This window comes from Lepidochelys olivacea (assembly GCF_965140295.1).
Source record: "Lepidochelys olivacea isolate rLepOli2 genome assembly, chromosome: 1".
Classification (NCBI taxonomy): domain Eukaryota; kingdom Metazoa; phylum Chordata; order Testudines; family Cheloniidae; genus Lepidochelys; species Lepidochelys olivacea.
The window spans coordinates 11,283,117-11,296,833 of NC_140411.1; the positions used below are offsets into that span (position 1 = coordinate 11,283,117).

The 13,717-nt window shown below is 44.7% G+C and overlaps 1 protein-coding gene across 1 annotated transcript in view; it reads right to left on the minus strand.

Moving 5' to 3' along the window:
• Positions 1–13,717, minus strand: part of LOC311514748 (disintegrin and metalloproteinase domain-containing protein 20-like) — a 135,819-nt gene that overhangs the window by 21,374 nt on the left and 100,728 nt on the right. Inside the window, exons 13-14 of the mRNA XM_084617441.1 lie at positions 8,081–8,158; positions 5,664–5,775 (exon numbers count right to left, since the gene is read on the minus strand). Coding sequence (XP_084473567.1) covers positions 5,664–5,775; positions 8,081–8,158 — 190 coding nt within the window. The remainder of the gene's footprint in view (positions 1–5,663; positions 5,776–8,080; positions 8,159–13,717) is intronic.

The following is a 13,717-nucleotide window of genomic DNA, read 5'->3' on the forward strand; positions in this document are numbered from 1 at the left end:
AAGGAATGGGTGACTCAACCCACATTGCGGGATATAGGCTTATAGTCAGATAGAGAAATGCTACATAAGTGAATAGAAAAAGTTCACGCGCTTTGGGTAGGAACATAATTGGGGCCAATGTGCTACACAGAAAAAAAGAAGTGCATGACATTCTTTCCCATACTCTTTTGCCTCTGGTGTCCATTTAGGGCCAGATTATGATACCCTTACTTATGTTGAATAGTACCATAACACTCCAAGATCCTACTGAAGGCAGTGGAGCCATTTCTGGAGTAAGGTATGTTACGATAATTGGTCTATAAATTTTACCTGCTTGGGAATTAACCATGAAAAGAAGGCCAATTTATTTAAAATAAAGAATGTTATAAACAGGTACAAGAAAACCACACAGAGAGACTGAATTAGTCCAAACGATAAAGGCCTACCGATATGGTTCAATGACTGTGCTGAGATTGGATTTAATAAGCAAATGTGAGAACGAAGTTGTCTACGCCAAGTTTATGAAAACAGATTTAACTGGTGAACAAAATAATGAGGGAATGAACCAGGGGGTCACCCAATAAAATTAATAGCCAATATGTTTAAAACAAACAAAAGGAAGTACTTTTTTACACAATGCATAGCAACCCATGGAACTTGTTGCCAGAGAAATATTGTGAAGGCCAAAAGTATAACTGGGTTCAAAAAGAAATAGATAAGTTCATGGAGGGTAGGTCCATCAGTGGCTACCAGCCAAGATGGTCAGGGATGCATCCTATGCTCTGGGGCTATGGCTACACGACAGAGCACACAGCGGCGGAGCTGCACTGCTGCAGTGCTGCTGGTACAGATGTTCTAAGCCGACAGGAGAGAATTCTCCTGTTGACTTAATTGCTCCAGCCCCCGGGAGTGGTGGTAGCTATGTTTGCAGGAGAAGCTCTCTCACCGACATAGCGCTGTCCACACCAGCACTTAGGTTGGTGTAATTTACATTGTTCGGGGGGTAGCTTATTCATACCCCTCATGTAAGCTGTAGTATGTACATAAACTGGGTGTCCCTAAGCTTCTGACTGCCAGAAGCTGGGAGTGGATGACAGGGGATGGATCACTCGATAATTGCCCTCTTCTGTTCATTCCCTCTGAAGCGTAGGCCACTGTCGGAAGACAGGATTTGAGGCTAGATAGACCATTGGTCTGACGGCTGTTCTTATGTTCTTATCTCATCTTCCCTGACATCAAGACATAAGGAACAGACCAGACTGAATGATTGTCTTCCAGACAGGAAGGCCACCAGTCCTTGCTCTTGTGTAAGGAACTTCGTTTTTCATCTGTGAGACCTGAAAGTCACTATATCATCATGACATCCAGTCCTCAGCCCATAAGGTGGGATACCTAATTGTCAGCACCTCAGAGGCCCAAAAGATCCTGTTCTGTCTTCCTTTTCCTTTTGTGTTACTTTCTACCCAACTATTTCATAGAATCATAGAATAGAATATCAGGGTTGGAAGGGACCTCAGGAGGTCATCTAGTCCAACCTCCTGCTCAAAGCAGGACCAATCCCCAACTAAATCATCCCAGCCAGGGCTTTGTCAAGCCTGACCTTAAAAACATCTAAGGAAGGAGATTCCACCGCCTCCCTAGGTAACGCATTCCAGTGTTTCACCACCCTCCTAGTGAAAAAGTTTTTCCTAATATCAAACCTGAACCTCCCCCACTGCAACTTGAGACCATTACTCCTTGTTCTGTCATCAGCTACCACTGAGAACAATATAGATCCATCCTCTTTGGAACCCCTTCAGGTAGTTGAAGCAGCTATCAAATCCCCCCTCATTCTTCTCTTCCACAGACTAAATCATCCCAGTTCCCTCAGCCTCTCCTCATAAGTCATGTGTTCCAGTCCTCTAATCATTTTTCTTGCCCTTCGCTGGACTCTTTCCAATTTTTCCACATCCTTCTTGTAGCGTGGGACCCAAAACTGGACACAGTACTCCAGATGAGGCCTCACCAATGTCGAATAGAAGCGAATGATCACGTCTCTCGATCTGCTGGCAATGCCCCTACTTATACATCCCAAAATGCCATTTGCCTTCTTGGCAACAAGGGCACACTGTTGACTCATATCCAGCTTCTCGTCCACTGTAACCCCTAGGTCCTTTTCTGCAGAACTGCTGCCGAGCCATTCGGTCCCTAGTCTGTAGCGGTGCATGGGATTCTTCTGTCCTAAGTGCAGGACTTTGCACTTGTCCTTGTTGAACCTCATCAGATTTCTTTTGGCCCAATCCTCTAATTTGTCTAGGGCCCTCTGTATCCTATCCCTACCCTCCAGCATATCTACCTCTCCTCCCAGTTTAGTGTCATCTGTGAACTTGCCGAGGGTGCAATCCACACCATCCTCCAGATCATTTATGAAGATATTGAAAAAACCGGCCTGAGGACCGACCCTTGGGGCAGTCCACTTGATACCGGCTGCCAACTAGACATGGAGCCATAGATCACAACCTGTTGAGCCCAACAATCTAGCCAACTTTCTATTCACCTTATAGTCCATTCATCCAGCCCATACTTCTTTTAACTTGCTGGCAAGAATACAGTGGGAGACCATGTCAAAAGCTTTGCTAAAGTCAAGGAGCAACACATCCACTGTTTTCCCCTCATCCACAGAGCCAGTTATCTCATCATAGAAGGCAATTAGATTAGTCAGGCATGACTTGCCCTTGGTGAATCCATGCTGACTGTTCCTGATCACATTCCTCTCCTCTAAGTGCTTCAGAATCGATTCCTTGAGGACCTGCTCCATGATTTTTCCAGGGACTGAGGTGAGGCTGACTGGCCTGCAGTTCCCAGGATCCTCCTTCTTCCCTTTTTTAAAGATGGGCACTACATTAGCCTTTTTCCGGGACTTCCCCCGATCGCCATGAGTTTTCAAAGACAACGGACAATGGCTCTGCAATCACAGCCGCCAACTCCTTTAGCATTCTCGGATGCAGCGCATCCGGCCCCATGGACTTGTGCTCATCCAGCTTTTCTAAATAGTCCCGAACCACTTCTTTCTCCACATTTTTCCTGCTATCCTCTCTCTCACTTTTTTGGCTTTTCATCAGATCCTAAGATCAACAGAACTGCACACATCAGCACAGCGAGATGAGATAGCCCATCCATCCACTGCCTTGTCTGAGCAGAAAAGACCCAACCAGATGATGTTCCTGACAGGAATGTGATTCAGGGTCCAGTGAACAGATGTTGTGGCTGACCTGCCAGCCTAAAGCATCCATTTGTGACCATACAACAGGTACTAATTGGTTTGACTAAGATATCTGAATCAGGCCTTCTGGGTTTTGTATAAATAATGACTTCCAGTTCTTTTCAAGGGCAGCCCCAAGTTGATCACATTGTTATAGTGCAGACTGGAAGTGACAAAGATGTGGGTGACATCTGCCAGGTTTACATTAGAGTACAAGTTACAGCTTCCTGGCCTTAGATTAAAAAGGTATCACAATTCATTCACCCCACATCAAGAATTCAACAGCAGTGATGGGACCAGTAAAGCCTCAAGTCAGCAATCAGAAAAAAGAGTGAACAAGCCTCACAGCTGAAGATGCAGACAACACTTGCATATTTGCCTAATATTTCCCTCCAACTAGCATGACTTCCATCTTATATGAGTTACAGCCAGTTTGCTCTCATTCCAGTCCTTCTCTTAGTCAAACTCTGGGAAAGTAGACATCTCAGAATCTGCATCCAAGAAGAAGACATTGTAGAGCTGAATCAGTCAGTACACAGATGAAAATGCAGTTCCTGAGGCCTAGTATGAGCTTTCAGACAGTTCCATAGAGTTTGTTTATACGCCACTTCTCTCGCATGTTCATGGTAAGTGAGAAGTACCAGTGTTAGTTAACAACAGTGAAACCCCTTCCCGTCCTGGTTTCAGACTGCTGTATTTGATAAATATCTGTTAATAACAATATCTAACTTATCCAAGTTCCAGGGAAAGCCTAGCCATTAAAAAGATAATAGTTCAATGTGGAGAAAGAGACGTATCCCTGATACGTATTAACAGGAGAGTTTAGGATAAGATGGTAGGGGCAGAGAGTAAGGAGGTGATCCCACTTTATCTTTCAACCTTCTGGTGGCTGCTTTTTCTGGTACACTCCCTTCAGATGTAAGTTATGTTCATATTGCACATCCAGTGAGTGCCTAGTTGGAGCAAGGTACATTACTTTACCACCTACCACCCATGGGCAGTTTCTGCCAGCATAAGTCACTGAGGAATGTGTCCTAGAAGTTTCTTTGGAAGATGCACCTGCTTTCACCAGTTCTAAATTTGACCCACTGATTAATTACTTAAAATTAATAAAAAAAAAAACCTAGATAAGTTCATGGAGGATAGATCCATCAATGGCTATTAGCCAGGATGGGCAGGAATCAAAACCATGCTCTGCAGTGTCCCTAGCCTCTGTTTGCTAGAAACTGGGAATGGGCAACAGGGGATGGACCACTTGATGATTCCCTGTTCTGTTCATTCCCTCTGAAGCACCTGGCATTGGCCACTGTTGGAAGACAGGATACTGGGTTAGATGGACCATTGGTCTGACCACTATGATCGTTCTTATGTTCTCTTCACCATGTTCCTGTGAGGTATGGTTAAATATTATTTCTCTTTTAGAGATGGGAAAACAGAGCCACAGAGAGGACTTCCCATGGCTACAAAGGAGTTATTGTCAGGGCCAAGATGAGATCTCAGAAGTTCCTAGTTTCCAGGCCTGCTCTCACACCATTAGATTTCAACTCTTTCTCTAAAATGTTTGGAATGGTATTAACAAATATGGGAGGATTAAGCAATGGTGAGATGTAGTATGGTTAAATTATGGGAAAAGAATGAAAGGTGGGGTGTGTTGTTGTTGTTTTTAAGAACAGATGGAAAAGTACAACCTTAAGAGAGAACAAAGGTCTCAGAGATAAAGAAAAAGAGTGATCAACTGGAAGAAGAGAAGATAAAAATTCCAGAAGCAGCAAGAGACAGACTGTGCAACGGAAGACCCTAGCAGCCAAGAAAATCAGAACCTACAGAAAAGGAGGACATAAACAGAAAATATAAACATCAATCCATAGTGCTTTACTCAAGGACACAGCCAAGATCAATCCACCCAAAGCAGCTGCAAATCTGATGTTACTAATTTATATATGAGTAAATTACCAAATATAAGACTTTATCTGTTAGAATCTGTTATTTAATTGATTATTGCTTAAATGGTGTTTTACAAAAGGTTTTTCAAATTTTTCACAAAGCAAATTTCCAAAACAAGATTCAACATGCTACATGTTATTATACTCAGAAGAACATGAAACATGTTGTTTCCCCTACAGCAGATACCACGAAACCAAACTTAAGAACTCACTGGTTTGGAGGAGATTTGGTACAGATTGGAGGTCACTTGTTTGGCGTGTGAGAGCAATGTATGTAAGCTCCCGCATTCAGACTATATGTTTTAGAGTTTGCCAAGCCAAACTGGCAAGAGAAAGAAAGGTTACCCACTATACAAATATAACTTATGGAAGTGAAGTCTGGAGGCTCAGCAGTGAAACAAATAAAAAGATTGGCAACAGCAGACAAACTGATGTTGATGTAACAGAAGATAGAGAAGAAAGTGAACTGTCTCGAGTGCTTAGTTTTTCACAGCACTTACCATTTGGAGTCGGAGGGGGCCCACTGTCAACACTTCCTCCAAATCCTTTGTATTTACAGTCTGGAGGGGCCCACCCAAAATCACAATGGCAGTTTCGGTTGCTATTGCACACCTGAAATAAAATAAATGTATAAATGGCATGAAACAATAAAATCTAAGGGATAGCATTATTGAAGGGCTAATATATGAAAAATTGTAATTTTATTGAATCATGTTGAAAGCACACAGGAGAAAGATAGGTAGCAAGAAACCAACAGCAGAGTGCATATGGGAGAGTTGTTTTTTTCCTTCTCTCTGTACTATAAAAAGTAGAGACCTGGGTATTCTTATCTTGGAGGAGAATCTTTTACTGTCAGAGCTAGGTGAAGCTGGCTGTATTAACCTGTAGTTCTTGAACTCCACTTGTTGCCATTCCAGTGCTTCTGTTTCTATTTTTCCACTGCACCATCTGGTGCTAGGAAAGCAGCTTGGAAAGCGGGAGTTGGCTCACTGACTGATTTAAAGTGGAGGAGGATCCATGGGATTTATAAGCAGGTTTTCTACTTCTAGGAGTAAACTGAGGTCAGAACACAATGCTAGTTGTTATCATTTAACATTTATTTTGCAGAAGTGCCTAAAGGAGACAAAGAAGGTTGGGACACCATTGTGCTAGGTGCTGTACGAATGTGTAATAAATGACAGTCCCTGCCCCAAAGAGTTTGGTTAGACCTTGGTTAAACTCAGGTTAATACTCAGTAGTATGGTGACCTCAGATCAGACCAGAAATCAGACAGATGTTTTTTACACTGTAAAATTCCGTTTTACGAAAGGATGATTCTTAGTGAAGGTACTACTAATGGTCTAGCTCAGAAGGGAGCATGTACATCCTGTCATACTATCATCTTGTTCTTGTTTCAGTTTCCTATTTGTGTGTGATTTAAATAATAATTGCATCTGTGGTCTGCATGCATCTTCTTATACTGCTGGACTTAAACTCCTGTGAACCTCAGGATGAAAAATGTCCAACTGCAGATGAGTAAGTAATGAAGTAACTGTGTGCATTGCTTTTTAGTGGCTGACTGACAGAGGATATGCGATCCACTTCCATTATTAGCTGCTACAGGAGCTCTCCTATAACTCAAGTGGCAGAGGCAGGTGAGGACTTTTGGAGTCAAAGGATCAGGGTTCTGGTTCTAGTCCCAGCCCCCAGGGCCTTATAGCCATGTCTAGAAGGTATCCTATATAGTCTGTGCCATGCTGGGGCTTTGGGCAGTTTATCAGGAATCCAGGTTACTCCAGTTTCACAGAATTGATGACATTAAAAAATTGTTCATATTTATGTATATCACTACAGCAAAGTATTTCATTGGCATTTGAGATTTTCTGTTCCTCAGTATCATTTATTCCAAAAGTATCTGAAATACCCACATTCATCTCTCCATGATTCCGCCTAGACTTTTGGTGTGTACAGCTAAGCTATTACCTAGAGTAGACAAGCCTTTATCCTGCATAGCAAATTTCCTCTTTAAAATTAGCATGGGATGGGTTCAATCTTACTGTGGAGGGCAATCTTTTATCTGAGGTTTTCCCATTCAACTGACACTCTAGAGGTGTTCAGTCTCTTCAGTAAGAAAGTCATAGAACAAGGGTTGCTGGTCATAGGACTGTCACAAAATACAGGATTTGTAAACATTCCTATGAAGTCATCTAGAAATGCCATGCCATTAAGAGCAAGGGAAGTTACAGTTCTATCATTTTCTTGTTGATGATGGAATGAAAGTTGTTGTGGGGAGAAAACAAGAGAGAATAAAGAAGAGGAGACATGGTTGTACGTGGATGGGAAGCCTGGTCAAAAGGACTAATGAAAACTAATGAAATACTTTGCCCCTTCCATCTGAGGATCTCAGTGCACTTTAACTGAGGTTTGCAAACCTCACACCCCTCTGTGAGGAATGTATTACTGTATCCAACAATAAACCATGGAGTCCTAGGGGACAGTAATGGCCCAAAATGCCTTTTATCACCTTCAGCTGGCCTGAAGATTATGATCTTTCCTATCTAAGGCAGACCTCACCTCAGTTATCAATATCTCTGTCCGGCCCATGCTGGATGACTGTATTGTGCTTCATTTAGTGCTATTCTGGAACCTTCATCTAGTGCTATGAGAATGTAACACCCGTGTTTCTTGCTCTGCACTGACTCCCTAGCTGATTGTAAGTGCAATGCATAGAAATAATTTATTATCTATAAAACCTATAAGGCATGAGTCCTGACTGCTTTGGAGATCTTACTACATCATGTGTCATACACTGTAGTGGCTTTTCATCAGATGGAGCACAAGATAGCTAATGTGAAACATAGCTTCTGAGAGAACTAATTCCAGTGTTTTATTTATTACATTTTAATATACAAGGGATGTTCCAATCTTTGCTACTTACCCCTCTACCACTGCATTTTTTGTCATGACAGTCATAATTCAGAACTGTTATATTGACACATGTCCTGTTTATACATATCTGTAAAAGTTCACACATAAATATACGTTAGATAATGGAATGACAGTAGGAAAGCCTGTATTCTGACTGATTAATAAATGTGGAAATCACACCGTGGGTCAAAAAGAAAAATTAGTGGTAAATAATTGTTTTTTCAAAGTTTCACTGCATTCTTGGCACCAAAGCCGAGCCCTCCAGAAAGTAGCAAGCATAAAGGCTGTGAATGTGCTCATTTGCAGAATGGTGTTCCTTCCACTTCATCAGAATCTATATCAGAGATGCCGAAGAAGTGGGGAGGGTGGATCTATATAGACCAGGGGTAGGCAACCTATGGCCCGGGTGCCAAAGGTGGCACACGAGCTGATTTTCAGTGGCACTCACACTGCCCGGGTCCTGGCCACTGGTCCCAGGGGCTCTGCATTCTAATTTAATTTTCAGTGAAGCATCTTAAACATTTTAAAAACCTTATTTACTTTACATACAACAATAGTTTAGTTATATATTATAGACTTATCGAAAGAGACCTTCTAAAAATGTTAAAATGTATTAATGGCACGCGAAACCTTAAATTAGAGTGAATAAATGAAGACTCGGCATACCACTTCTGAAAGGTTGCCAACCCCTGGTATAGGCAGTCTACTCAAAGAATCAGTTTCTAGAAAATAACATTTCTCCTTTAAGTATTTTTAGTGTAAAACCTTGCACTATAGGTAGCTCTCTTGAAACATTACATTTAAATTTCTTATCTTTCTTTGTTACCCTCTCAGTGCAGTTGGTCACATTTAATAATTTTTGGCCAGTATTTGACTAGTTCAGTATTTCAAGCATTACTCAATAGGTGCAAACCTTTTATTTTATATCCTATGCCTTTTGCAAGATTAAGGTCAATTCCTGTTGGGGAGATTCTCTGTCGTGAAGCTGCTCCTTAGGTATATCATATTGACATCTAGGATTAAGTTTTGTACTTTATAAATCAATTGATCATTGAAGATTATATAGGAAGATGAGAGCAAGGTGGTGAGCAGCTACTGGGTCAGATGGGGAATCAACCTGGAAACTGAAATACCTAGGATAATGGTGGTAAATTGAGATGAGAAGAAAAAAGGTGAGCCAAGCATCAAAAAGAGTGGTTACTTCCCTTACAGTAACTGTGATTCTTTGAGAAGTTCTGAACATGTGGATCCCACTCATGATTTCTGTGTGCCCCAGGACAGGAATTTGGAACATTTTAGCTAATAGTGTACAGCAGGTATTGTGCTTGCACCCAGTATGCTCTCACACTCCCTCTCCTGATGGCATAAAGGGCCTGGCGACACCAACTGCCATGCAGTTCCTTTGCCACCTAGTCTGAATGTTTGAAGGAGGACTCACTAATATTGTACAATATCCTAATACAATCTGATATCCATTTTTAGAGTTTTTGTGATGAAATAGCCATCCCTTTGGATTTATTACTATAAACAACAAAAAGTTTTGAAGTCTTATTAATAGGTTTAGTTCTATCCAGGTAATATAACAATGATCTTCTCACATGTAAAGTATTTAATTTAGATTCAGCTGACAAGGAATGAGGTTTCTGGGGAAAAACCTGGTAAGTGAATAGACTGATTTATACGAAAGTCTGACAATACTTTTGGAATCAAAGACAGGTGAAGCCTCATAGTTATTCTAGCCATATCAAAAACTATGTTGGGAGTGTTGATCATGAAAGCTTGCAATTCACTTTCATTGACAATAGATGAACTGAATAATTGGATAAAGGTTCAAAAGTAGGTTCCATAAGGGTGGAGAGACTGGGAGGCAGGGAGGCTGGGATATTTGGCGGGCGGCTGCTCGGGCTCCCCGCTCAGGGCAGGGGGAGGGTCTGCTGTGGCTCTGCACAGCTGCCTGCCCGGCTCTTCCCGTGGCCGGGCTGCAGCTCCGAGCCACCTCCCTGGCCGTAGCTGGGGCCAGAAGAGCCATGCTGGCAGCTGTGGGGAGCCTGACTCTGTCCACCTGCCCTGGGTGGGTGGAGATGCTGGAGGGGCGGGGATATGGGCGGAGGGGCTGGGACATTTGACGGGGGGCTCAGAGGCAGAGGCATTTGGTGAGGGGCTGCACAGGAAGAGGGTGTTCTGCGGCTCCCCACAGCTGCCAGCGCGGCTCTCCCTTACCCGGCTCCGTCCGGGGAGGGTGGTGGCTTGGAGCCGCAGGCTATGGTAAGAGCTGGGCAGACAGCTGTGGGGAGCTGCAACAGACCCTCCACCTGCCTTGGGCGTGGAGCCCAAGCAGCCCCCAGGCAGCTCCCCAGGTCTCCCCCTCCCCCCCGGCCAGGCCAGCGTGGAGCCCAGCTAGGAAGCCTTGGGGAGCGGTGTTGGACCCTCCACCTGCCCGCAATGCGGGCGGGGGTGGGGGGCTGAGAGCAGCCCTGACTGTGTCCCCGCCCGCCAGGCTTACCGCCTGGCTGAGGGCAGGTGGAGGGTCTGTGACTCCACGCAGGCTCCCCACAGCTGCCCACGTGGCTGTCCCCGACCGGGCTCCGGCAGGGGGGATGCCTTGGGGCCTCAGCCTGGCCCCCAGTGTAGAGCCCTGCAAACCCACGAATATCTGCGGATATCCGCGGATATTTTTTGCGGATAGCGAATCGGATGCGGATACACATTTGTGTATCCATATAGGGCTTTAGGCAGTGCTCACGCCTTTTGCCATAGCCCCCTCCCCTCGCTAGATGAAGTGGCACTGCCCCCCGCCCTCCTCAGTTTCTTCACCCCGAACATCCATGAGATGAGATTCCAGTACAGAGGGTGGATCATGGAATATACTCTGCATCACATCTCGAAGAATCACAGTTACAGTAAATAACCATTTCTTCCTCTTGCAAAAGATGCAGCCATGTATTCCACTTGAGTAATTCACAAGCTGTACCCCTCCCAAGAGGAGGGCCTTGGAGTCTACCTAAACAAGAATTGCAGGACCACCCTTATGAATCTTGTATCCGCCGTGGAAGATGTGGTAATGGCATTATGGTTCGAAAATGTATGTATGTATGACCACGTAACAGCCTTGCAAATATCCAATATGGAAATGTCACTGAGGATTGCTACAGACATTACTTGTGCTCTTGTTGAATGAGCTTGCACCCACTGAGGTGGCATAGCCAAAGCTATTTCATATGTAGTCTTGACACAAGATATTATCCATTTAGAGATGGTCTGTGAAGAGAACACTTGACCCTTCATGCGATCTGCATATGACACAAACAGGTGAGGAAAAGCATGAAATGGTTTAGTCCTATCCAAATAGAAGGCTAGGCATTGCCTGACATCTAATGTTTGGAGACGCTGCTCCTCCAGAGATGAATGTGGCTTATGAAAGAATACAGGAAAGTATACTGCCTGGTCCAAGTGAAACTGAGAGGCCACTTTAGACAAACATTTTTGGTATGGTTGTAAAGTCACCTTATCTTTGGAGAATCTTCTATAAGGAGACTCTGCCATCAGAGCCTGTTCCTTACACCCTCTCTTTGCAGATGTTATTGGAACCAGGAAAACAGTTTTCCAACAGAAGAGTGGAAAGGGACAAGATGCTGTGGGCTCAAAAGGAGGCCCCATTGGCACCACTATGGCTATTTAAAGGTCACACAGAGGAACTAGCTCTTGAACTGGCAGATATAGGTGAAGAAGCCCTTTTAAGAACCTTGCTATCATGGGATTGGAGAAGATTGATCTTCCCTTGCTAGGGGGATGAAATACGAGTATCACTGCCAAATGCACTTTGAATAAACTAAGCTCAAGTCCCAAAGACTGAAGGTGCAGCAGGTATTCCAATATGTCCTGGATAGAAGACAGTATTGGTTGAATTCCATGGGCTAATGACCACACAGAAAACAGCTTCTCTTTTGCCATCTTACTCAGAGATGCAGCCACACACAGTAACAGGTCCTGGTATGCTTTGAAATCCTCTGGTACCAAAGGGGAGGAACATCCCAGCACCACAGAACCACCCAGGGGTGAGAATGAGGCAGGTAGGTGTGCCTGAGCTGGATCCTGCTCCAGGGCTGATTGGCCCAGGCAGGACAACTCTGGAGGCTCCCTGAGGGGAAGCCTCACCAGTACCTGCAGCTGTGGTGAACTGACAGTCACTGCCATAGATGTAGTCAGTGGTCTTGGCCTTGAGCAGGACGAGGAGCGGGATCTCTGCGACTGAGGATCGTCCCATGGATTTTGTGGAGATTACTGGTATGCATAGGGCATTGGTGGCCCATAGGTGCCAGGGCAGGGGCCTCCATCAGATAACGAGATGTGTGCCAATCCTGGTACCCATAGTGTTCCATGAACAGCTCTCAATCAGGTGATGGGAAGAAAGAAAGAGGAAGGTCCTGACTCAATTATCGAGTGGTCCTGGGCTTTGGGGAATAGTGGTGAGCCAACCCTGAGGGTGTGAGTAGCTGGTCCCACTCATCCATAGCCCAGAATGACAAGGGGGCGCACCAACAGTGGAAATGGCACTGGCATCACTGAGTATGCCTTTGTTGCTTCCAGTGCAGGGAGTGGGGTTGACACCAGAGTCAGCATTGGTACTGAAGTAACCAATGACACCAAAGTTGAAGGCAGTGACTGCCAACATGGCAACACTTGTGGTGCCAGCCATAGGGGGTACCAAAGTTCCTAGTGCCATGGAGATCCTTGTGCTGGGTCTGGTACTGGCCCCATTTCCACTGAGTTTGGAAGGGAAGCATTTGGGTGAAGCACTGACAGACTCTTAAGTTCAGTGGCCTGGCCAGCCAATAGGGTTATAAAGGAGACAGCCCTGGCAAAGTTCTGGACCAACGGAGAGCTGAGGACAGAAAGGCAGAGGAGGTCTGCTATTGCCTGATATGTTGCCGGCATGGAAGTAGCTGGTGCCACTGTTGCCCTCATTGGTATCGGACTCAGTGGATGCCTCAGGGCTGGAACCAGCGTTAACAGTACAGGATCTCTGACCTCCCTGGTTGACAGGACATGCTCCATGCCGTGCACCAGGATTCATCGCTTCTTCTGGGGGAGGGAGATAAGTCCTGAATGACCGAGGCCACTCCATGTCCCGTCTTACATGACCTTTTCCTCGGTGCACTTGATGGGGAACTACTCCTCTGCCTCCTCAAAGAGGTGCCAGCTCCAGGATGCGAAGTGGCAGCATTCTCTGCACTAGAGGGCAACCTCTGAGCTGATGAGATCCTCTGTGCCAAAGCAGGCTGCCTGGCTTCTTCAAGCAGGTGCTGTTTCAGATGAAGATACCTTGCCACTTGAGTCTATTTCGTGAACGATCTGCAAATTGAACACTACTACTTGACATTGGCTTCACCTAGACACAGCAAACACTCCACGTGGGATCGTTCCCAAAACAACAGACAATGTTTAAATCCTGGTGAGGGCAACACCAGGGAAAACTTCAACAACAACTACCTAACACTAAATCTAAGTAACTATACTCGGGGTACTAATTAACGATATACAATTAGAGAACAAAGTCACTAAATAGAAGAAGGTGAAATAAAAACCACACAGAGCTCTGACTCCAGCTACGGGCGATAAGAAGGAACTAAGGGAGGCTCGGGGCAGC